Source organism: Xiphophorus hellerii, chromosome 2 (assembly GCF_003331165.1).
Source record: "Xiphophorus hellerii strain 12219 chromosome 2, Xiphophorus_hellerii-4.1, whole genome shotgun sequence".
Lineage (NCBI taxonomy): Eukaryota > Metazoa > Chordata > Actinopteri > Cyprinodontiformes > Poeciliidae > Xiphophorus > Xiphophorus hellerii.
In genome coordinates, this window is record NC_045673.1 from 27,793,124 (window position 1) to 27,819,214 (window position 26,091).

Below are 26,091 nucleotides of genomic sequence, written 5' to 3' on the forward strand. Positions count from 1 at the left end.
TGAGTTTAGAAAGAAGGTGTGGCAAACCACAAACACGAAGAAGAACGCTATGGAAACGAACTGAAGGGTACTCCTGGTAAAACACCGCGGCACTGAGGTGAGATGCATTCTTTCTACGCCGGAATTTTGTGGTAGAGGCTGTGCCCCTCTGGTACCTCTGCTGGTACTTTATGGAGTATGGTCAAGAGGAAGATGAGAGACACCAGAACCAAAAGTGCAGATGAGCTGAAGGATGGTCTGGTGATAAAACTGAAGTGGCTGGCAAAAAAAAAACCTTCACAGTTGTAGGAAACCTGAAAACACCCTGCCTACAGTAAATATGAGGGTGACAGGATCACAGTTCAGGGTGTTTTTGCTGCATGATGAGAAAGGGACATTACATGGATATATTGATGCAAAATCTAAAGATGTCAACCAGAAAGAAACTCTGGGTGTAAGGAGGTTTTCTAAATGTGCAATGACCCTAAGCACAGAACCAAATTAGTTGGGAAGCATCTTAAAGACATCTAAGTCAAACATAAGACAACAAAGCGATCCTGAAACCTTTATCCAAGCACCAAAACGAAAATTGTCAGTGAGAGCTAAAAATTTATGGGTGCGCAAGGGTGGCCTACCTACCTGCCACAAAGAGAGTCACAAAAATATACGTAAAAAACCAGGAATTTCAGTTTTAGTTCTGCTAATCTTGTGATATAATACAGGGAATGTTCTGTCTGATTTAATATCAGTAAGGAAAAAAAGGTCTTCTCTTTATACATTGTGCATAAATATCTGGTTTCAACCACTCCTCATGCACCATTTGCTTCGCATATGGGTGCCATGCCTCAGGGGGCGCCAAAACGATGGCGGAAAAATTACTCCAACCCTGCATTTTCTGAATTTAACAGCTGTTTATGGATGGAGGAGTGAACCTATAATGTGTCTGCATTCACCTCAGAAAGTGCTTACTTAGTACTCAGTTGAACATTTTCAGAGACTGGTCTTGTAATGACATTTGGATTGAAATGTCACTATTTAAACAAACTGCACTGCGGTTTATTGTTATCCATGTATAATACTAGACTAAATGTTTGTCCTTCACATATTTTAAGCTGTAATTAATCTCTTAACAGACGGCCTGATGAAGGTGAGGTGAACACAACGAGCCGAGACCGTCCACTGTGTCTCAGACTCCAGTGGACGGTGGCGGTGCCTCGCTTTTAGCGGGCCATATTCAAAACAAAGTGACGCGTCTCGCGCTACGCGCCAATGCCGGCAGAGGGGGGCGTCTCCAACTATTCTGTTACAAACACAATTCCGGAGTAAAGGAGCCTTTTTCCTGGGTATGTAACAGCTGTTTAAACTTAACGCTATTAAAAGTAGCAATGCTCGAACCGCTGAGCGACGACGAACGAGGATCCGAAAGCGGTTATTTGTCGCGAGGTGCCTCTTTTGTTGCTCGTAAATGAATTGTATCCGCGCGGCTTTTATCTGTTCTAGAAGGCTCGGAGATCATAACGTGGTAGAGAGCGGGGGTAAATCTGCAGCATTATGTCGGCTGGTAAACAATCTCCAGAGGTGGGGTTGGTTGTGGCGGGGTGTGCGGTGGCCGTCCGAGGCGTCCCCCTGTCTGCAGCGTTTGTGAGCGGACGGATCGCTTCCGAATGGATCGGTGTAGGTGGGGAGGGGTGGGGGAGACGGGGGAGGAGAAGGGAGGGAGTTGTTGTGGTGAGGCAGCTTAGACATTTTAACCCCGGCGAATCGCGGTAAACAAAGAATATAACGCGTCGGTCCTCCCCCTGCGGGACAGAGGAACGGGGTTTGCTGGCGTCGCGCGACGGGGGGAATGGCGGGTCGTCGCCGCGCGCCGCTGTGTCCGTGAGGCGACGGCGCAGCAGTTCCCGTTCCGTTTGACTTTGGCATTGTTCAGTAAGGGCAAATTGATCGGCTCATGTCGCCCAGAAAACATTCGGTGCTCGCCGCCCCCCTGTTCTCTGCGTCCACTTTGGGAAGGTGGACGTGGAAGGGGGGAACGGCTTCTAGAGGCAGAACGGGCGGCTTTAGCGTCGCGGATCCTTTTGTTTGGAGTGCGCAGAAAAGTCGGCCGACGCACACGGCGCGGGGCTGCCGCTTGCTCCGTGTTGGTGGGGGGGTGTTTCCGCAGCCCGCAGTGCGTTTTTGCTACATGCCTCTCTGCACAAACTTGCAAAGACAAACAATGCAAAGCAGTCGACGTATACTTGTTTATTCTTTGCGCCTGAAGAGTTTGCCCCAGGTGTTTTGTGCTGTTTTCGGTGTGGATGAGAGTCGGTGAGCGTCTGGTGCAGCCTACGGACGGCTGCTTCTGACTCCCCCAGCCTGGACGGGTAGAAGGAATCCCGGGCTAGTACTACTGGAGCTCCGCCTGTCGTGGGCGATGGTTTATTTTGGAAGTTCCACCTTTTGTAGGAGGGTACTTGTTGTGACGTTCACCCCGCAGCGATTGGCTCTAGAATATGAAATGGGCGGAGCCTGATCGTGCAGAAGGAATAGACCCCCGTTCTTTACAAAGTCACGTGTCATTTGAGTCCGGAAAGTAGTCCGTAATGTAGATGGACGGAAAGATCACCTGATGGATCCGAATGGGAAATTGTAGGGTTGCGACTGGATTGTCAAAATAAAGGCTGCTAAAACAAAAAAAGACCCAACCGGGTATCGAATGGGTTGAAAGACACATGAAAATAAAATGTGTCTGAAGTTGTAATTTTTCATCTCTATATGCAAACATGCATTCTTTCTGCCTAAAAACAAGTAGACCTCTGGACAGACCTAACTTTGGGCCTCTGTGTTTAGCATTTAACATTATCCAACAGTCAGTCATGGACACCTTTCATCACTGACTGATCAGGGTGCTGTGCAAAAAGCTTAGTGGAAGCATGCTGGGTGACTGCAGCCTTGAGAGGATTATGAAACACACTCCATTCAGGAGTTTGGGAGTGAGCCACATGGTGTGGAATCAATGCTTTATGAGCCACCACTCACATACATATCCAGGACATGCGCTACAACGGTATCATTCCCTATGTGAATCCAATGGCTGACCCAGAGACATCAAAAGTGTCTTACCTGGTGGTGGTGGTTTAAATAAAAGTATATTTCTGGATTTGCGGTGGGAAATCAAGTTCCCTTGAGTGAGAGTTAAGCTAGCTAGAGATTCAGTATGAATTTGCCATATTAGTCATCATTTTGTAAGATGACCTAGCAACTGCCCGCACTACCAAAACAACCAATACCTGCTTAGGTACCCTGCATGGGGAAGACACGGAGTAAGATTGGCCAACTTTACCGAAACACTGCGGTCTTGTCAAGACAAATTGGTGACCATACTTTTTTTTTTCTTTAAAAAAGGTTTTATCACCTCTAGAGACCTTTACTTGAGAGCAGTCAGACAGGAGGGTGGGTTATAAGGGAGGGGGAAGACATGCAGCAAAGGTCACTGGGCTGGGACTCAAAGTCATCAAGGACTGGGGCCTCCACAAATGGGTCACGCTTTACCCTTGCGCCACCACAGCACCCAACATCACCATATTTTTAAGAAGCGTCTATTTCTGAAAAGCTGTATGGGTGTGTATTTATTAATTTATTTAGGGTAAGCTACAATCATAAAAATGAACAGACAGATGCAATAAGTATATTTTTGTGGGTAATGAATCAATGTAAGATCAATTAAATTGCTGAAAAAGGTTAGCATACTCAGGTATTCATACAAAAATGCCAGATCCAAGATAGTAAACCTGTATCAACATCATGCCTTAGGATGCTATAGCATAATTGCATTTTTTCATTATGAAGTTATGTATATGAAAAAAGTACATTTACATCACAAAATGTCTTTTGCAGTTGTTTCTGCGGAACATTTCAAAGATAAACACTGCGAACCTGTCTGATTTACTCAACTTAGCCTCTGCACGTCAAATCCAGAGGGGTGTGTTTGATAACTGTGCCATAAATTTCTGATTGACAGCTCACATTCAAAACATTAACAGAGGCCCCGCCCCTCGTGTGGCGCCTCTGAATGAACCGACCAATCGCGTGTATTCTGGCGCGGGGTTTCGTCCGGCAGCCCCGCCCACCTCTCTAGCTAACCGAACGGAGATTGTTTTCCTCTCTCGGGGAGATTTTCACGTTGCTGCTCACTGCCCGAATTGTTTATTTTAAGTCACACGCCGCCGAGAAGTTGCTTTTTACACTCTTGTGTTTTTAAACCAGAGGTACGGTGGTGGGTCCAGATATAACGGATCGTCATATAATCGCCTGGGAACTTATGCGAGCTGTTTGGGAGAGTGGTGAGTTCAACTGTATTCATTCAGTAAGCTAATGGAGCCAGCTAGTTAGCTGACGGTTTAAGTACACCAAACGGGATCATCCGCATCTCCATGCATGTCACTCTATCACAGATGATCTAAAACGTGCCGTGTATAAATCCGGTTGTTAATTGCTGACGTATTTTAAACATTTACCGTGTAGATCAGACTGATCGCTAACGGTTATCCGCATGCGTTTCCCTCCGAGTCCAGGACGGTCTTCTGCTCGGGCTACCCATGTTGTTTACATTAGCTAGCAGCTAGCTGGCGGCTCGGTACCGCAGGCGAGAAGACACATTTCCTGGAAAGTCATAAAAATAAACTGTATAATATGCTTTAGCATGAGTATTCTATGAGACTGTTGATGGGCTCGGTCAGTTTTTTGCTTACCTGATAGAAATAGTGTGTAATCTCCCGAACTTCTTCGCCACGCTAAATGGCGGGCGTGTGGAAAGCATCGAGCTGGTAACTTGAGGTCGGTGCTTGTGTTTGCTAGGCCATGTAAACGTGACGCTGAATTGGTTTTGTCTAGCGCTGCGATGCAAGAGTCACAGCAGCATTCAAGGGCGACGAAAACACTATTACGAGTGGAGTCGGCGAAGCTCCCAAATGCATTAGCTTAGCATTCCGCGGCTGCTTTCAGTGCGACCGTGAACGGCTCAGCGCAGTTCAACCGCTGGACAGAAAGCGGCTAGCTCCGAAGCTTCGCTTCAGTGTTGACTTGGGTGTTTTGAAACGCTTTATTATAACTCGCGAAGCTTCGACATTATAAAAAGCCGTTCATTCAAGTGGCCAGAAGCTGCTGGTGTCTAGAGGAAGTTGTGAATGACAGACGGACTCCCACGTTTCCACAGCACCTGTTTGTTGCATCGCTGACGTAGGCTTCTCGTGTTTTCATTGGCTACGGAGAGCGCGAGCTGCACATTCAGTACATGCTATTTGAACGAAAGTAGATATACACACTGTTGCTTTTCTCTTACATGTTTGAATTAGACTAATTAATGGGCAATTACAGCTTTAACATTAAACTCTCGAACAAATATAAGCTAAAAAAATAAATACATTTCTCTAAAATGCAGCCAGATACACTTTTATCTAATCTGAATATATTTTTCCACATTAAACAATTTTTCTTGCTAAATTAGACACACAGTTAGTACTGTTATGTATTTATACACAAGCAACTACAGTGGATCGAAGGTGACCACTTTATACAAACCCTCAAAAACATCAGAAAGTTTAAATAAAATGGTGATCTTCTGTTAAAAGGTTAACAGTAGCGATGGCATTATTATTGGTACCAAAGTTTACCAAGGTTGTAAAACGTTGCTGTTTCAAATGTATCCCTAATATCTTTTTTTTTGCTACATGTTTCCCTCTAATTATAACCCTCATTTTAGCAGCAGCATGAAAAAATATTTACTTTGTTCTGAATAAAAGCAATGAGGTCCCATTATACACATTTGTTTTTAATTTTTGTTTGAATACTGTAAGAATCTCATCTGGATATATTCGTATAAATTACTGGCTGTAACTTATTAATTACAGCCAGTAGATAAATATCTACAGCTGTAGATAAATATATTGATGTCTTTATTTAGTAAAAATCCAGATTAGTTGGCTCCAGAGGCTATTTGTTAGCTTTAGCCTCCTAAACCAACTAATGTGGAGTTAACCCAATTGTGCAGCAGTGGGAAGTGTAGTTGTCTTGCAGTCCTAAGGTTGTGGGTTTGATTCCACATGTTCTGCCATATGTTTATGTATTCAGGGGCAAGACACTTAACACTGACCTGCGTATCGGTGTTTGAATGTGACTCTGTTGTAAGGAGTCGCTATGACTACTAAGGTGCTACTTAGTGAGTCACTTTACTGAACATGACTGCTTATAATGTTTTACTTGAACCTCACATCAAAATGTCCGAGCTGTCTCTTTAAAACTATTTCATAACGCAGGCCACATTCTTGGTCTGTGTAAGTTTGTGCAATAACAAAGTCATACATGCATGATCACTTGGTAATAAATCAATACGGTACCCGGTATTGACTCCCAGCTTGATCCTGTTGCTAAAAGCTTTGGATGTCGGAATAGATTTCTTCGGTCTGAGGCAATTTTAGTCACTTTATGCTTCGGCAAATCTGCCGAATTGTTGCCACTCCGTGCGTCTTCTTCATAAATTCACAGTAGAGATAAAAACCAAAGGCATAAGGTAATTAGAAGAGACTGGATCAATTTAACGCAGGGGTTTGACAGCTCGACTGAGAAAGCTGACCTTCCAGCTGTCCTTGCATTCCCAGGTCTCGCAGCTCTCACAAGCATGAGTTCATAATGAAGCGGCGTCTGGAGGATCAGGACACGGTTTTTGCGTCGCAGCAGCGGCGGCTCGCTGGCAACCCGGAGCCTTTCCAGCATCGCATGCTGGCCCCCGCCCCCGCTGCTCCAGCTGTGTATGAAGCCTTGACCGACAACATGCAGCCCACAGCTGGCGCCCAGTACTCCGTCCCTCCGGGATACCAGGTAACATAAATTTAGTTCATAAGGCTCTAAAGAAATTGCCATCTATGGTACTTTGCAAAGTTATTCTCTCTTTAATTTTAATACATTTAGTCATATAAGAGCCAAGAAACTTCAGTGTATTTCACTGGGACCTTATGTGATGGACTAAACACAAACATATGCGTATCTATGGTTTGCAAAATTGTTACTAAAAAGTCTGAAAAGTGTGAGGTGCACTTTTATGCAGCCTTTTTTATGCATACCACTCGGTTTCCATCAACTCTCTTTCTGATTGGCTAAACGTCACAGTCGAGAGAATATGTTCTCGTTTGTCACACCATATGTGATATTAGGCTAAGACAATTGAATAGCCCCAATTTTAGATCGCTTTTACACACGGCAGGAATGTCACATAAGATTACCTTAAGACCAATCTCGCTAATCAGGTTATCCTAAGTTTTTCCGATGGGGAAATTGGATCAAAAATCAATAAAGAAATCTTGTCGTGTGAACTTGGCATTACGTGAACAACTCTTCAGTTACGCTTTACTTTACCGAACATGACTGCTTATAATGTTTTACTTGAACCTCACATCAAGTTAAACGTTATAAGCTTTGTCCACCTTGTGTTGCTCTATCCCATAGTTATAATTATAGTAATGTTCATGGAAACTTGGGGCTGTGCCATAAATTAGAACATTAATCTTTGTAACATGAAAATATGAGTAATTTTATGGGGTGTAAATAATAAGTAGTAAGTCAGTGAAATACTGTGTCCTCACTCTGTTCAGCAAAACCCTACTTACTAAAAGTACCTCTCCTTCCTCAGGGCTCTACTGTGGCCCAGAACAGCGGCGGTCATGGGCACGCCCCGAGTCCGGCGGTCCACACTGGGCCCCACCATCACAGCCCCGCCATTCAGTCCCACGGGCCCTCGGTGATGTCGGGGCATGGGCACGCAGCGGCCCCTCCGTCCTCGGCACAAGGTCACCAGCAGTTCCAGAGGCTTAAGGTAAGTGAGTCCAAGCGCCTGCCTCTGATTCCCTTCGTTGTCAATCAAGAGTCTTGCATCTGTAGAACATGAATATGATAATGTCTGCCTTGTCCTCCATGTCTATTAGGTGGAAGACGCTTTGTCGTATTTGGATCAAGTGAAGCTCCAGTTTGGGAACCAGCCTCAGGTCTACAATGACTTTTTAGATATAATGAAAGAGTTCAAGTCGCAAAGGTGAGACAACCAGATTTAGGACTCACAAATCAGGTAACAGTAGCTTACTCCAGCTCCGAAACTCATCACTGCTGCGTTGTTTGTGTGTGTTCATCAGCATCGATACTCCTGGGGTCATCAGCAGGGTGTCACAGCTCTTCAAAGGCCACCCCGACCTCATCATGGGGTTCAACACTTTCCTTCCCCCGGGCTACAAGATCGAAGTCCAAACCAACGACCTGGTCAACGTAACAACGCCAGGTCAGATCCACCACATAACCCCGCACGGCATCTCGGTCCAGAACATCCCCATAACGGGAGCAGCCACCCAGCTTCCGCCCCAGCTCCCAGCTGCTGCGACAACCACTGCCGCCGCAGCCGCTCCGCTTCTTCTGACGCAATCAACCCCCGCCAAGATGAGCAAGGTGAGGTGGAGGGAACTCTACAGCGTTGTTGTGCGCATGCGTCATATTTTAACGTAGCACTTTTTCTGTTTTAGCCTCCTCAGCCGCTGACACCAAGCAGCCAGACCAATCCGTCCATCCCTGTGTACACCTCCCCTCGCTCTCCACCCGTGCAGCTCCACCCGGCCCTCGGTGGGACCCCCCCTGGCCCGCCTATGCAGAACAACCAGCCCGTGGAGTTCAACCACGCCATCAACTATGTCAACAAGATCAAGAACCGCTTCCAGGGCCAGCCGGACATCTATAAAGCCTTTCTGGAGATTCTCCACACGTACCAGGTCTGTCTGGATGAAAGCAGAAAGTTCGGTGTATCCTCTAATTAATCCGAATTGTTTCAAAAATGTAACTTTTTGTTTGTTTCTGCACCATAGAAGGAGCAGCGTAATGCTAAAGAGGCTGGAGGTAACTATACGCCGGCTCTGACAGAGCAGGAGGTCTATGCTCAGGTGGCCAGGCTCTTCAAGAACCAGGAGGATCTGCTATCGGAGTTTGGACAGTTTCTCCCTGATGCCAATAGTTCAGCAGTAAGACTTTTTCACATTGTTTCTGCTTTATAACCTCAAACTTCGGTGTGTTTTATTTGAAAGTATGGTGTGTGTTTGAGGTTAGCCCCCTTCTTTGTTTGTGTTTTGGTGAAGAAAAGTCAACAAAGTTCATGGTAATGTGAATTGGTCAGCTGGTCAGTCCCATCTGACAAGACCACCTTCTTCCACATGTTTGCAGTGTGCCGTATTTGACTTGAGGCAAGCTTTGAATTTGAATTCCAATGTCTTTCTTCAATCTGTGGGTCTCTCGTTTAGTCTTCCAGTGAATGCACAGTGGACCTGTTGTTGTTGAGTTGAGTTGTAGAGTTGTTGCCTTGGTGCAAGTTGGTTGAAGCTGGACTCATAGCCCACATCCTGCTCATAGCCCAGCTTGGGACGTTGTTGTACGGAGTCTGCATGTTCTCCATACAGTGAGTTCTTTCTAAATATCCATCCAAGAACATGACTATTAGATGTTTATTAGGTTAAATGGTCTCTCAAAATTACCCCTAGGAATCAGAATACCTCACCAGGGAGGATTCTTAGCCAGGTACCTGAGCCACTTCAACTGGCTCCTCTCGATGTGGAGTCCCTCTGACTAAGTTTCTCACCATCTCTCTAACTCTGAGCCTAGACACCCTGCAGAGGAATCTCATTGGGAGCGCTTGTATCCACAATCTCATTCTTTCAATCATTACCCAGAACATGTGACCATAGATCTATGAGGGAGGAACGTAGATCGACTGGTAAATGAAAAGCATCGCGATTTGACTTAGCTCTCTCTTCACAACAACAGACCCCTACAGTGCTAGCATCACTGCAGACGTAGTGTCATTCTACCTATCAAGTTGTCCTTGATTGGTGGGGTTACTTCGACTCCTCGATTTGGGGCAGGACTTTGTCTGCAGCCCGTAAAGGGTATTCTAGCTGTTCCAACTCAAGACTTTGGTCTTGGTCAAGAACGTCTCCAGTAGAAGCTGGAGATCACTTTCCTAAAGCTGACAGGTCCGCATTGTCTGCAAAAAGCAGAGACCCGATTCTTAGACCAACAAAACGGATCCCTTCAATACCTTGGCTGTGCCTAGAAGGAGCAGAATCTGTGACAAAGGGCAACTTTGATAGAGTCCATCTCTCATCAGAAACAAGCCTGACTTACCCCCAGCAATATAGACCAAGCTATTAAATTGGTCATTCTGGGACCTGACAGCCCATATCAAGGGTCTGGTGCGCCATATACCTGAAGTACCTAGAGTGACACAATTGAATGCCTTGTCCAAGTCTACAGAAGACATGTAGACTGGTTGGGCGAACTCCTGTCCACTCTCCAGGAAACTGCTGAGGGTGTAGGGCTGGTCCACTGTTCTACAACCAGGAGGCAAATCACACTGGTCCTCCTCAGTCTAATTCTCAACTATTGTGCAGCCACTTTTCTCTGGTACCGCTGAATAGACCTTACCAGGGACGCTTAGAAATGTGATCCACCTCATCACTCACCAACAGCTTCTCCCCTTAGAGCTGTGGCACTTTGTGGCTCCTCCAAAAGTTACTCTGAGATTCTTCTGGTTAAGGTTCTTCTTGTCTAGCCTGTCAGTGAACATCTTGATAGGCCTGGAGTTTAGCTATCGTCTTTCCATTTTTAGATGATAGATTGAACAGAGCAACCTAATCCTACTTTTAACTTCTCCACAACTTTCTCTAATACCCCTAAATGGCAGATTAGCCATTTAGGGGAAAAATGGCGTGAGACATATCTCAGTCACTGTTGTGTCTTTCCCACCAGATGCTAAGTAAGACCAATGCAGAAAAGGCCGAGTCCGTAAAGAACGACCACGGCCTCACCACCAAAAAGGTGGTGCTCAACAACAAACAGAGGCCCAACCAGAACGGATGTCAGATCCGACGCCACCCGACTCCGGGGCCCACGCCGCCCGTCAAGGTTTGCACACACATTCCGCTGAAGCTTTATCCCTTCTCTGTTTTTGTTTTCGCCTTCATCTACGGTTGATTGTTAATGGGCCTTCCTATATGTCTGTGTGTATTTGTTCTCTCTGCAGAAAAAGCCCAAGTTACTGAATCTGAAGGACTCTCCGGTGGCCGATCCCAGCAAGCACGGAGTTGGCACAGAGTCTCTGTTCTTCGAAAAGGTGAGTTTGGCTTATTGTTGTTTGAAAATGAAACGAAGGGATGCCCCGATAAATTGTCCCTAAATTTCTTAATTTTGGAAGATCGGCAGTCTATACTTACTATCCACCGATATTATCTACCTCTGTTTAGGTCTAAAAATAAAATACTGTCCCGTTTTGCTCAGACAGAAGACACAGATGACTGCAAGGTTAACAATAGTCACCCAACCTTTAACATCTTAGCGACTTTGTTGCTTTATTTAGTGACTTTTCAGGCAAAAAAATTCAGTATCGGCCAAAATCAGAATTGGTGCATCCCTAATTTTTCTACTCTCCAATGAAGTTAAAGGTATCATTTAAAGGTAAACTGGTTGAAAACATTGGAAGTTTTCTCTTATTGGACAGTCGTACTTGCATGTTTGCACATTATAACCCCTGATATCTTCCTTCGTAGGTCCGCAAAGCCTTGCGGAGTGCTGAGGCTTACGACAACTTCTTGCGGTGCCTGATCATCTTTAACCAAGAGGTGATCTCCAGGGCTGAACTGGTGCAGCTGGTGCTGCCCTTTTTGGGGTATGTAACCCCGTCATCTCTTTGCCTGTGATCAAAAAACTATTTAAACAGCCCTTGTCTCTTAGTGTTCGTGTGCTTTTTTGTGCTAATTCTGATTCACAGGAAATTTCCCGAGCTGTTCAACTGGTTCAAGAACTTCCTGGGCTATCGCGAAATGTCCCACATTGAGACGTACCCCAAGGAACGCGCCACCGAGGGCATCGCTATGGAGATTGATTACGCTTCCTGTAAGAGGCTGGGTTCCAGCTACAGAGCTTTACCCAAAAGCTACCAGCAACCCAAGTGCACTGGAAGAACTCCGCTTTGTAAGGAGGTGAGGCACGTTAAGAGTCGTATGTAGGCCTGTCACGATAGCAAATTTTGCTGAGCGATTAATTGTCTCAAAAATTATTGCGATAAACGATAATATTGTTTGAAGACCTTTTTACACTGATTTAATGGAAATGACATAATAATGCATGCGATTTCCTGCCAAAGATAGATACACTTTATTTTCAAAAGAATATTTAACACTGGAACTGATAAACAAAATAAACAAAACAACCAAAAACAAAAATAAAATGGATTTCAGTCTCCATTAACAAAAAACGCACTTGAAAAAAAACTAAACAACATAAAGAAAAAGTGGAAATAAATACTGCATTCAATCAAAAGAGTGCAGATTATGAAGTCTGTATATTATGTTGCCCTTCAGTAATAATTAGATTTAAATAGAGAAGATGGGCACATCGACTACCTGATGCAATAGTTCACACTACATGATTTTTTGCTCCTATTTTTCCCCTTACAACAATCTTAGAACCTTGGTCTTTCTAAGATTGTGTGGTGTGTTACGGTAGATCATCGTTGCCGCTCCGATCCAAATCAGGGGTTTTCCCCGACTGGGAGCTTAACGCAGCCTGTTGAATGTGACAGGTAGCCAATCAGAAAGCACGGATTCTCCTCCATGTTTTCTGAGGGGAAATTACGTCGGGGAATCCCAAACAGCTGATACGGCGCAACCCGAAGTCCAGCGGACATCGGAGATAATATGTGGAAACAACATTAATGTTTATTCAACATGCAAAGAATATAGAAATGACAAGGGGAGGAGTTGGAGCGAAATTGCTACCGCAGTTGATAAACCCGGTAACTTTTCAGCTGTTCTTTGTTAACGTGACGTAAATAGGTTCTAATGATTTTCATTCAGTCAGAACTGACACTAGCTACATGCATTGCAGGTAGATTGTAGTAAACATTGATTAATGCCTGGTTTTAAAATTAGTTAACTGAACTTGTAGCCATTATTTTGTGCCCATTGTTGGACACCACACGGCAGGAACGAACCCGATCGAACCGTTATACCTAGGATTTCTGTCGGCTAATGTGTGGTCTGTCAGGTTTTGAAAATGGGCCGACAATCGCCGACAGCTTCAAGATCGTGCAGGATAAGATAGTGTGCGCTGGGCTTTACACTAAGGAAATGAGGAAGGGAGGAGTCTATGGAGAGCACCGGAGTTGAGCCTTTTTTCATTCAGTGTCATTAACAGAAAAAGAAAAGGGCCGGAAGAGACGATAATGCCGATAATTAAAATGACGTCGATAGTTTTAATTTATCGTGCGATTAATTGATTTATTGTTTATCGCGACAGGCCTAGTGGTACGTTTCATTTCTGTTATGGTTGAGTTTTAAAATCAATGATATTGGGTTCCTAAGAATGTTTAGAATCACCAAACAGAACCAGAAGTTAGTTATTGATTTTTGATGGTAGAGGAGACATTTCAAACTCTTTTCTTTCTTTTTTTTTTAGCATTTGTACTATCAATTAATAATATATGCTAATAAGGAGGACTTGTGCTACTTATTACTTAGCAGCAATCTTCTTAGTCGAGAGCCAGAATTGCTTTTGCGGCAACAAAATAATTTTTTTCTAGACCTACAAAAGCTTTTTAACCTTTGCAAATTTGATCCAGGTTTGCTAATATAAAATATAAAACATCAAGTATTTCTTTATTTGACTGAGAAGTAAAGAAAAAGTTTTAACTTTTATATGAAAAACAGGTATTTTTCTTGTGATAAAACTTTATATTCTACCTTCCTATATGTAAAAAATCTTGAAAAGTAGAGAGTTGAGTGGTATCATATATACAAATATTTAGTTTTTTTACACAATTATTGTCCCTGGTTATTAAGGATCCACTTTTTGAAGAGCTACCCATTGTTGCAAATATTTTAGTGATTGAGTAATCAAATAAATACAAAAATTGTTAAAATTTGTCATAGCTACTTAAGCTAGTAAAAGAATACAGTATATGGAAGAGAAAATGCTAGTAAAAACAATTCAGTTCCTACTTTTAATTTTAAAAAAACAAAACATTTTATTGTTTAGAATACAATATGGTTCAAACATCATTTTTGGTCTCAAGTTTGAAATATGCTGTTGGAGCGAAATGCTTTGTCTCCGTCTCGTCTGTGGACATTGTTTGAGTCTTTCCCGATCGCCGCCGCCCCGTGTCCAGGTCCTGAACGACACCTGGGTCTCCTTTCCCTCGTGGTCCGAGGACTCCACGTTCGTCAGCTCCAAGAAAACTCAGTACGAGGAGCACATCTACAGGTGTGAGGACGAACGCTTCGAGGTGAGCAGGAACATTCTCAGCTGTTTCTTTTTTTTATTCCCGCAGCGAGCACTTTTGGCGAGGTTTCTAACCGTCCGTCATGAGCGGGCAGGTTTTTAACAGTTCTCGTCTCGACACAGCTGGACGTGGTCCTCGAGACCAACCTGGCCACCGTCAGAGTGCTGGAGGCGGTGCAGCGGAAGCTGTCCCGCATGTCCGCCGAGGAGCAGGCCAAGTTTCGGCTGGACAACACGCTGGGCGGCTCCTCGGAGGTCATCCACCGCAAGGCCATCCAGAGGATATACGGAGACAAAGCTCCCGACATCCTCGACGGCCTGAAGAAGAACCCGGCCGTTTCTGTTCCGATCGTGCTGAAAAGGTATCCGCTGAACTAAAGACTTCCTGTTTTGTCCCGTTTGTCAGATTTGATACCAAAGCGTGTAAAAGTCCAGGCTTTCAACCTTAAAAGACGCCTCTTAGAGTTGCGGAGGTTTCGCTTGACTTTGTCTTCTGTTTGCGGCCAGGTTAAAGACAAAGGAAGAGGAGTGGCGGGAAGCCCAGCGAGGCTTCAACAAGATCTGGAGGGAGCAGAATGAGAAGTATTACCTCAAATCTCTGGACCACCAAGGCATCAATTTCAAACAGAACGACACCAAAGTGCTTCGATCCAAGTCTTTGCTAAATGAAATCGAAAGCATCTATGATGAGGTAACAAATTTCCGCGTTTCGTCTTTCTTGTTGATCTCCAGTGTTTATGATTGTGCAGGTTATTACTGTGAAAAGCTTTCAAGTGTGGATGCAAGCATGAAAAATTGCATGTTCACCCCTTGTGCTGTATGTTTTTCATATTTTCCATTGGCCACTTTAATTTCAAGATGAGAGCCATTTTTCAATATGGCTGCCGTTTCTGAGCCGTTTAAGCCAGATATTGTCCTAAGACATGACACATTTTCATGACTTGGATGAACTTTGTGTCGCATCATATGTTTTCCACAGCTACGATCATCCTATTCATACATCTTGAAATAATATCCAGCAAAATCAGAAACCGAGGATGTTACTGTTTGCGAGTCTCACACCAGTCGTCAACTGGTGACACAGATTGAGCGTCTTAATGGTTAGCGTTAACATCCACTCATTTTTCTATGCGTTTAACAGCTAAGCATTAGTGGCGCTAGGCTTCTTTTTGATCAAATTAGTGGTTAGTGAACTGAACTTTTAGGGTAGCTCTGCCCACCACGGGCAATAAATACTGTCCATTTAATGTAAGACATCCTTTACAACCTTGGTGGCCATTTAAAAAAAATATCCACCAGAAAATATATGGTTCAAAACATATAGGCTATGATATTACACCAAACACATTCATCTAATCGGGCAATTGAATGCAAATATTTTCTGACAACCACTGTGACCATCTTGAAAAATAATTTTACAAAACTATCAGTAAATATAATTTCCGTGGATCCAGATATGTAGGAATTGAAAGCAATAATATTAAGCTGTGATGAATATTGCCAAATTTAGTGCAAAGAATTTTTTCCTTGACGACTATGGTGGCCATTTTGAAAAATGGCCTCTGGCTCTACTTTTTTAGTGGCTAGCAGTTTAAATTTTTTTTTTTTAGTTCTCCGCACGTGAAAGATTTTGCTGAAATACTCAGCTATTTGTTGCACTGTAAGGAGAATATGATGTCTGTAAAGCTTCGTCTTGACTTCCAGCGGCAGGAGCAGGTGTCGGAGGAGAACGCCGCGGCCCCCGCGTGCCCCCACCTGACGCTGGCGTACGAGGACAGCCAGATCCTGGAGGACGCGGCAGCGCTCATCATCCACCACGTGAAGCGGCAGACCAGCATTCAGAAGGAGGACAAGTACAAGATCAAGCAGATCATCTACCACTTCATCCCCGACATGCTGTTCGCGCAGCGCGGCGAGCTGTCGGACCTGGAGGAGGAGGAGGAGGAGGAAGAGGACGGCGAGCCGGACGAGGCGGGCGCGTCCAAGAAGCACAACGGCGTCCCGGGCAGCGGGAGCCCCTCCAAGTCCAAGCTGCTGTTCGGCAACACGGCGGCGCAGAGGCTGCGCTCGTGTGAGGACGACGCCTACAACCTCTTCTTCGTCAACAACAACTGGTACATCTTCCTGCGGCTGCACCAGACGCTGTGCTCGCGGCTGCTGAGGCTGTACGAGCAGGCGGAGCGGCAGATCGACGACGACGTCCGCGAGCGGGACTGGGAGAGGGAGGTGCTGGGGCTGAAGAAGGAGAAGAATGACAACCCCGCCGTCCAGCTGCGACTCAAAGAGCCCAGTGAGTAAACTTCACAGATAAACATGCTGAGAGTTTACTTTAAATATGTCAAGAAATATGCTGTTCTTTAGCAAAAAAAAAAATGTTGGAAACAAAAGTAAATATCTCACATTAAAAAATACCATTTTTGTCATTAATCAATAAATAGAAATAAAATGTGTTTTCTAACTGGGAAAAAGTTAACACACCGCCTGTTAGCTTACTGTAGGGTGGGGCGATATGCCAAGAAAGAATCATAATACAAGTGTTTCATATCAATCAATATAGATCATTGTTGATTTGTTTTTTGTTTTAAATATTTGATATAGTTGCGTCGTGACCTTTCCATGTTTTATCCACATTTCCCTCTTGAGTTTTTCCTGCTTATTTTTCGTTCATTCCACTGGTCTCTGAGACGCAGAGCGGAAAAACGGTCTGCAACATTTACACTCCGAAGAGCCAAATTTGCTCTCGGTCCAGCTAAACAAGACTTGTTCAGAGCTCTAAATGTTACATGATATTTAAAAAAAAAAAACTTATGATTTGGGAAATATGTTATAATTTTTAAAGAAACCAATCTGTTTTTCTAGTTTTAAGGTAAAGAAAAACAACATTTTTATAGAAAAGTGGATGGATCCTTTTGTGGGATGTTGAAATTTATAAAAATGGGGAAAAAGCACAAAGTTTCCAACTTGATAACAAAAGAGAAAAATTACTGCCAAATGTCAGTTCTTACAGCCCTTTGGGACATTTGGCTGACCGTATGCTTAGGCCTGTCATGACAACAAGTTTTGCTGGATAAGTTATTGCGATAAACAATAACATTGAGGTTTTGAGACCATTTTCAAGAAATATGATGGTAATGGCGAAATAATGAAAGAACACCTTCTCAAAGATCAGCAAACTTTAAATTCTAATGGACTTTTAACGCTGGAACAGGATGACATTTTAAATATCCAAAATAAATTAACAAAACAACAAATAAAATGGACACTGAAGTATTTGTAAACCAAAAAAAGAGCTAGTCGATACCAGAGCACCAGGCTGTACACTTTTATCATCCAGTTTTTGGTAGAAAGAGAGAGAAAAAAAGAGAAAAACTCTAAGTCATGGGTCTCATTTTAATTTATTGTGTAATTATAGCGACAGGCCTGCACACACCTGGTTCTGTTTTCAGTATTTTTAGATTTCTGTTACTAAACATGCTTAGTTTTAGAAATGTGAAAATAACCTCAAATTTCTGATAAAACTATTAAAGATATGGGCCTAAATTTCCACAGGAATACATGTCAGCTAAGCTATTTGCTAAAATACAAATCTAAAATTAGCTTAAAATGTTAACTCTTTTATCATTCTGTTTTAGTTAATAGAAGGCAGTTTTCTACTGTAAAAATTGTAAAAAGCATAACGTTCATAATGTCTCTGCTCTCCAGTGGACATCGAAGTGGAGGATTACTACTCAGCCTTCCTGGAGATGGTCCGGAATCTGCTTGACGGGAACATGGAGGCCTCTCAGTACGAGGACTCTCTGAGGGAAATGTTCACCATCCACGCTTACGTCGCCTTCACCATGGACAAGCTCATCCAGAGCATCGTCCGGCAGGTAACGGGGCGCCGCTCGCTCAAAGCCACGTTCTCTGTGAGCTGCTGGTGCCGCAGGTCTGACCTCTCCCCCTCGCCCCCCTCGCTTCCTCCTCACCTCCCTCTGTAGCTGCAGCACATAGTGAGCGACGAGATCTGCGTCCAGGTGACTGACCTGTACCTGGCCGAGAGCGGGAACGGCGCCACTGGGGGCGCGGCGTCCGCGCAGCCGTCGAGGAGCCCGGCCGAGACGGCCTACCAGCGTAAGGCCGAGCAGCTTATGTCTGACGAGAACTGCTTCAAGGTGAGCATTCAGTTTGACCAAATTAAAGGGCATTAGTCGTCTTGGTTTTTTTTTTAATTCCCTGTTGTCTCTAATTATTATTTTAATTTTCCTGTCCTGAGTTGAGAAATACTGGAAATACTACTTTTGTTTTTGCTTCTTTTTTTTTTGTTGTCAAACTTAAATTTTTAGATCATCAAACAATTTTTACCGTATGTGAAAAGGCACTTTGCGCCTCTTGCAAAATAAAATAATCTCTTAATTTCACAAGTTTCACCCAGTTGTGTTCACTGTCTGACCTGCAGAGTCACTAAATGACTTAGTTACTTCCCTTCGCTTTTGCTTTTTAAATTGAGAGTCTCATCTATTCTTGACATAATCAATCTTCGTTTTAGTCATGAGAGCCTAACACTGTTTTAAATTGGTAAATCCATCAACTGTGGGTTTTCTCACAATAACAAGTCACTGACCCTAAAAAAACAAACAATCCCTTCAAGCTCTTGCTGCGTGTAGCAGATGGAAGAGAATCTACTTCTTCTGCTGCGTACAAACTACTATCCATTTGGCTCAGACACTGAGAAAGAAAAAGTCACTGTTGCAGCTGGTTGCAAGGTTTCTCGGGAGTGGTGTTTGATTTATTTACTAAAGAGATCCAAAATGTTTAGGTCTCCTGTCTTTATAAAGTGATTTTTGTTTTTCTCCATTAAAAATAGTGCTGGTGTTTAGATGAGCGTTAGTGCTGAGAGGAACGTCCATTCTTCACCAACTCTTTTGTTTTTTGTGATAACTCCAATTTTTGTGGTTATTTTCAGTGGTTTGACTTCTTCTCCCTCGCTCTCTCAGGTGATGTTTTTGAAAAGCAGAGGGCAAGTGCAGCTGACGGTGGAGCTGCTCGACACGGAGGAGGAGAACTCTGACGAGCCCATGGAGACTGAGGTCAGAGGTCGCTCACCTGACGCATGTTGGCTCTGAACATTCAGCAGCCTGCTTCAGATCCTTGAAAATGTTTGCATTTCAGCTAGGTGGTAACTAGGTGCTAACTTGGCGAGTTCTCGATTTTTGTGTAAAGTTCCTTGAAAGTGCTTGATTTTCAAACTGCAGTTTTGTAAGAAAGTGTAATCTAACATTTTATTAAAATACTAAATTTGGAAAATGTTATTTACCGCTGAAAAAGATACTTTCATACGGCTAATAAAAACACGTACACATTATTTCTGAAGTTAAATCAGACTAATTTGTCCTTGTTTTAGGTCAGTTTCCAATTTCCCAAATTATTTCCATTTGCTAAGCTACAGAAAGTTTATTAAGAATATTTTTTGTAACTTTTTGTATATTATTGTCTTTAATTTGAGCAGGAAGGCAATTTACCTTCACAAGATTTTTTCAGATTGCTTCAATGTAATGGATATCTATTATTCCTAATAGCTCAATAACTTATTGATCTGTGAAACTGGAAAAAAAAGTACGGCTTATATTTTATACGTTAAACCACGTTATTGAATTTGTGGGATTTTTTGTTAAATTTGTGTTTTGTTCTCAGACCAGTCAGGTGCACAGGCTGTTTGTGATAGAGACATTTCAAAACATTAAATTTTAGTTTACCTCGTCCCTGCTGTTGTACATAGAATGCTATCACAAGACATCTTTAACAACAATAATAAATGATCTCATGTTTAGTTCAAGTTTTTTTTTTAAAGTTTATTTGTATTGCTTTAATCTCCAAAGTGTGGTGTTGGAAAAGTTTGGAAAACTTACCTTGGAAATGCTTGAAAAGTTCTTGAATTTCACTGTGGGAAAAGTGAACGAATCCTGTTGTTTTGTGTTTGCAGCGTTGGTCCGACTACGTTGGACGTTACCTAAACCCGGACTCCACCACTCCTGAGCTGAGGGAGCACCTCGCCCAGAAGCCCGTGTTTCTTCCCAGGTACTCTCTTTTGTTCTTCCTCCTCATGTGTCAAATTTCTGACAGTTGGTGACAGACGTGACAGTCGAACGCGAGTCCTTGTTTGATTCATTTAAGTAACGATTGACCTCAGGACATAAGTCAAAATTAGAAGTTAAAAAGCTAACGTTAGCTCAAATGCTATCATTGTCATATCGACTTCCACGATTGACTTCAGGATAGTTTTAGCTTTTGAGTCAAAGCTAGCTAAAAAGCTAAAGTTAGCTCAAATTCTATCATTATTGTATTTACTTACACTAACATGTTGGATATTTTTAATTTAATCCGTTCTGTAAGTCAACTATAACTTTTGAGTCAAAATTAGGTAAACATGATAACATTAGCTTAAATACTATCACTATCATGTTGGCTCGTGCTAACATACTTAGTGACTCTAACTTAATCGATTCGGTAAGCAAATTTTCGTCTAAGTCAAAATTTGTTACATAGGTATGTTTACTTAAATGCTGTAATGTTGGGTTTTGCTAGCACATTGGGTAACATTAACTTAATCCATTATGTAAATTAGGTCAAAATTTTAGGTCAAAATTAGCTAAAAAACAAATGTTAGCTTAATGATTTATGACTTACACAAGCTATACTTAGTAACTTTAGCCAAAGTAAGCTAACATAAGCCAAATTAACTTAATTAAACTTAAGTAAGCTAATTTTGGTTCAAGTCAAAATTAGCTAAAAAGCTAATGCTTGCTTAAATGCTTTCAATATCATGTTGCATTATGCTAGCACGTTGTGTTTGTGATAGATGTGATACTCAGACATGAGTTCTTGTTTGATTCATTTAAGGTTGACGAATTTGTCCCGACACGATTAACCTCAGGACATTTTGTCCCGCTCTCCCTACCAGGAACCTGAGACGGATCCGGAAGTACCAGAAGGACAGGGAGCAGATGGACAAGGAGGCCTGCGAAGGAGGGAAGAAATCCATGGAGAAGGAGAAGATGGAGTGCATGTTCAAACTAAACTCCTACAAAATGGTCTACGTCTTTAAGTCTGAGGACTACATGTATCGACGCACCGCCCTGATGAGGGCTCACCAGGTACTCACCAAAACGTTTTCCACCAAGTTAAAGTCCCGCCTCTGACTTCGCTGCTCCATGTTGTTTAAGCCAGTAAAGATTTTCAAAAGATATACAAATATTACATCCCTTCCTGTTTGTCCCCACTCAGTCACACGAGAGGGTGAGCACGCGACTACACAAGCGCTTCCAGGCCTGGGTGGACGCCTGGGTCAAAGAGCACGTCACCCGCGACATGAGCGCCGACACCACCAAGTGGCTGATGGGCGAAGGGGGTGACGGCCTGCTGCCCTGCTCCACCACGCGCCACCCGGAGGTCCTCCACTTCATGAACATCAACAAGTACCGCGTGAAATACGGCACGCCGATCAAGGCACCGTAGCCGACGGGAGGGGAGGGGGGGGAGAGGAGACATGGTGGACTCCTGGGGGGAGGTGTGGTCTGAGGCCACAATCTAGAGGTAGGGATTAATATTGTGATTTTTTTTGTTTTTTAAAGGCCACCATGGGAGCAACGCTGATTTTCGCTCCCTCATGTGTTGCGTCCAGGGCGGCAGGATGACAGGTTTTCTGTTCGTTTTGTTGTTTTACCAGCGTTTTTAGCTGGGCCCAGCCTTTTTTTTTTCCACAGGGCCTTTTGGTGCCAAAACTTAGGAGTGCTCACGTTCCTGAGCTCCAACCAGCACTCAGAGCCACGGCACAAACGTTTTCTTCCTCGAGCCGGTTTTCGTCAGGCGGCTGCGAAACGGCGAGTGGTGCTTTCTGGACTTTCCTCCGAACCGAGTTTCGCTTTGGCTCGCCGCTAGCCGCCCCTCCGGTCAGAAGCCATCAGAGCTCCCATCTTCCTACCTGAGGCGTTATTTATGGGAAAAACAATGAGATGAAGCAAAGTGCACTTATCCAGAAGGAGGTAGGGGTTTGGACGGTTTGGTTCCGACATGACATTCCCACATTCATGACAGAATCCAGATCGGTCGTCGTCACCGGGTGGAAAGCTGGAGGTTCAGGTGGTTAGGGGGGCCGGGGTTGACATTTCTTTTTCCGAAACACACGGCAGCATTATTACAGACTGTGCCTGAGCCCTACTCGGTGCTGTCGGGTTACCGCAAGAAAGCACTGTTTCGTTTCATGTAATAAAAACAAAAAGTAAAAAAAAAAAAAAATCACAACACTGTTTGGTCCTCAGACTGTAAAACTGTATAGCTTGTGAATGTCAGATCCTGACATGTATTCCAGTGTATGTGTTGTGTATATATATTATATATAGTTCTATTAACACACAAGATCCTCGCCGCCCTGGAAGTCGACCTTTTAAAGACGCCCTCTGCCAATACACCAGCTCACTCATCGAACACACACACACACACACACACACACACTCGACTCATTCTGGGAGGACTGTTCTCATCCCGCTCGTGTTGTAAATACTCTGTAAATAGTCTCAGACTTTTTATGACGGATCCGTGTTGTGCTAGTCTTTCCAATCTTACTGTGGACTTTAGTGATTAACGGCTAAAGTTAGGATGTACATGAAACGGACAAATGCGAGCCCATTTATTACCATTTTTACCAAAGGGAGTTGTTGATGAAACACTTTTGATTTTTTCTTCCCCCCGCCTTTGTGTGTTTTCCTTTACGTCTTTGCCTTTTAATTTCTGTCGTAAGAACATTTGGAGGGGAGAGGGAAGTTAAAATGAATCCAGGTCTTACGGTTTTTGTTTTGTTTTTGTTTTTTGTTTGTTTCGTTCTCTTGACTGTGACAGCTGTGTGGTCAAAAATCACTGCCTCCGTTTGACAATGCCGTCCAAGGTTAATGGTGAGCCGTATCTCAAAGAGCGAACCCCTCGGCACGCTTCCTTCTCCCCGGGTAGTTTTCTGCAACCCGCACCGTATTTTTGATAATGTAAGAAGTCACATGAGCATGTCTTTAGTCCCTTTATTTAGACCTTATTTAAAGTAATAAAAAATGACATTTGTAGCCTATAAAAAACCCTTGTGGATATTTTTTTTATTGTTCTTGTTTCAATCCCTACTTCATTACAATCAATGGTTTTTGTTTTCTTGGCCACATTTGAGTTACTGATATTTTTAAATATCTATCTTGCAATTCTTGTTGTTGGTGATTCACAATTGGAAATTAACGCACATTTTTTGTGTTGTCAGGTTGAATCCAAATAAAATATAACGAGATGTTTCTTAAGGCAAACACTGTAAGAACACACAATTTTACCCAGGAGTTTTGGTCCACTTTCTAGTGCAAATGTTTTGGTACGCTTGGGGAAAAAAATACAAAACTAACAGATAGCTTTTTAGTAAAATATAGGAGCTTGTTTTAATTTTTTAAAATCCTTAATATTGATTATGAGAATATTTTTGTAAAAATGTCTGCCAGTGTCAGCTTGACTTAAAAGAAGCTCCTACTTCTTGCTGAAAAGTTACTTTAGAATTAGTTTAGTTTTATTTCAAGTGTACTAAAATATTTTCACTAGACCAAAAGCTCATGGTAAAATTTTGAATATGTGAAGTAAAAGATGAAGAAAAAACTTTCTATGATATGTTGAAACACGCCCGGCTCTTTAAGACTATGAGAGAGGGAGATTTTCAGCGGATAACAGGAAGGTTGAAACATAGTACCCCAATGCAGCTGTGTTTATTTCCTTTATGGAATCTACTAGATCTGATTGTGACAGGATTGTGGATGTCTCCCAATTAAGGTAAGAATCTACAGTCTGGCTGTTATTACTAAAACAGAAATGTCTGTGCATATAACCCTGGTTAACTGCTGTAGTCGAACCTCAATAACCAAAGGGCAACCCTTCAAGAAGAGTGGAACGCCATGGCTCCGCAGATAGACAATAGGTCGACCAGTCAACAGCATAAAAAGTGGAATCTATGCTTAAGGATTTAAAGTTATTCGGATGTTGACCGGATACACAATGCAGACTCGACGAGTCTTGGGTCAACCTCAATATATTCAACACACCGAGGCATACAGGAAAACCTGAAATTGTAACTAATCAACTAATCAATCAATTTTTACTTGAATTGAAGCTGAGATGCCCCCAAATTCATCAATCCCTACCTTTAGATTTCGGATCATAAAGTTGGGTGGTCTTCCAAATGCCCTGCGACACACTGGCAACCTGTCCAGGGTGAACCCCTCTTGCCCGAAACGTTCGCTGGAGATAGACACCAGCACCTCCCGACCTCATTAAGGACAAGGGAATAAAGAAAATGGATGGATGGATGGATGGATGGATGGATCGGCAGCAATTTAAACTGAAGTTTCTCACTGACTTTCTTTTTGACTAAGGCGGGAAATATTACTGTAAAAAGTTTGACAAATGTCTGCAAAGCCTAAGATAAAAAAGCAGATCACTTCTAAAGTGATTGTGTCCTGAAACGGTGTGGTGTTGAGGTGGTGAAGCAGACGCTGTAGACCCAGGATGTGATAAATAAATGGTTTTAATGATGAATGTCCAGAAAACAGTCCAACCAACGGGCAGCACGGCCGAGCGGAAGCCAGGGCTCGACACCTGTAGCAACCGTATCACAAAGGACAACACGAAGGACTGAGCGCACATTCGACAAGGACCCGACAGAGACGCAGACACACAGGTGGCATTAAATACACGGGAGGGTAATCACAGAAACGAGACACACCTGGGAACAATCAAGGGGAGGACAGGACAACGAAGAGATTCGAGGACACAGAAAACAATAAATAAATACACAGAAAAACACGGAACATGACAGATTGTCCAAGCTGCAATTGCTGCTTTTTTAGTAAGTGCCTTTATAGTCTAATGAAGCGATACAGGTGAGATGTCTTAAAAATCATTTTAGACAAGGTGCTAAAATTCAGTGGTTTCCACTGGTGAGTGCAGCACGAAAAGATGAGCCGTCTTTCACCTTTACCAAGACTGTCATTCTATTTAAATCCTGCAGGGGGCGCTCTAACACTACACGCAGACCCCAGGCTCATTATTTCTTGGACTTGCTCGCCTTATTTCTGGAACTGTTTCTGCCAGTCGATCTTGGACAACATGTTGGCATTCCCAAACTGTTTCCTTTTAATCACCAATGAGAAAGATTGTTGTCAACACTGAGGACGATTGCGATTGTCCCAGGAACAGAAACCCCAGCAACAAAAAAAAAAAAACCTTTGCCAGACCATGCACTCTAAACCTTACAGGAGTTAAACTACACTGCAGTTTGAAGAGATTGCTTATTGGCCATTTACTATCTAACGCTGATGACAAAAAGCTTGTTTGGATAAATTCACACAAACATGCCATGTTGACCCAATGTGGTGCCTAAACCCTAATGAGGAGCGAGGCAGACACTTGACCGCAGAGCCTCCCAGGCCTCCCACTGGCAGCGCTAACCGTGACTTCCTCAAAGGCAGCAAGCAGGGACCGAGGTTTGACCCTTCCCTCCCCCTCAAAAAAGCTCTTCCGCGTGATTACTTGGAGTGCACACTTCTGGACTTTTAACAACTTTCAGCTGCCCAACGTCGGGACTTCCGCAGCTTCTGAGTCAGAGAGCGAATCTATTGTCAAAACTACACAGCTTGCTTTTTGTCCGTCCGGCTCAAAGGTTTTGGCACTCGCAATGCCAGGCAATTAACCCAAAGAGTGACCCTGCAGATTTCCCGTTAA

At 43.3% G+C, this 26,091-nt stretch overlaps 1 protein-coding gene across 4 annotated transcripts; it reads left to right on the forward strand.

The window, feature by feature from the left end:
* Positions 1-1,233: 1,233 nt before the first annotated feature.
* On the forward strand, positions 1,234-23,413 carry sin3aa (SIN3 transcription regulator family member Aa). 4 transcript variants are annotated; one of them, XM_032545314.1, is made up of 21 exons: positions 1,234-1,322; positions 6,618-6,837; positions 7,646-7,828; positions 7,938-8,044; positions 8,142-8,448; positions 8,523-8,765; positions 8,859-9,011; positions 10,792-10,947; positions 11,066-11,155; positions 11,589-11,707; positions 11,810-12,020; positions 14,207-14,323; positions 14,443-14,681; positions 14,827-15,010; positions 16,024-16,609; positions 18,022-18,191; positions 18,300-18,473; positions 19,296-19,388; positions 20,282-20,376; positions 21,260-21,452; positions 21,583-21,813. In XM_032545314.1, exons 2-21 carry the CDS (start codon positions 6,649-6,651, stop codon positions 21,811-21,813), a joined length of 3,840 nt encoding a protein of 1,279 aa, XP_032401205.1. In that variant the 5' UTR covers positions 1,234-1,322; positions 6,618-6,648. The 4 variants fall into 4 exon arrangements, with proteins under 4 accessions (XP_032401205.1, XP_032401196.1, XP_032401213.1 ...); XM_032545305.1 differs by lacking the exon at positions 1,234-1,322 and adding an exon at positions 1,720-4,304; XM_032545322.1 differs by lacking the exon at positions 1,234-1,322 and adding an exon at positions 5,046-6,529.
* The last annotated feature ends 2,678 nt before the right edge of the window (positions 23,414-26,091 follow it).

Excerpts from the sequence above, each read along its gene's own strand:
- sin3aa (XM_032545314.1), top strand. The coding sequence starts at position 6,649 with ATGAAGCGGCGTCTGGAGGATCAGGACACGGTTTTTGCGTCGCAGCAG. Across the intron at positions 18,192-18,299 it reads TCCAGAGCATCGTCCGGCAG|CTGCAGCACATAGTGAGCGA; the intron begins GTAACGGGGCGC and ends CTCCCTCTGTAG. Across the intron at positions 18,474-19,295 it reads CTGACGAGAACTGCTTCAAG|GTGATGTTTTTGAAAAGCAG; the intron begins GTGAGCATTCAG and ends TCGCTCTCTCAG.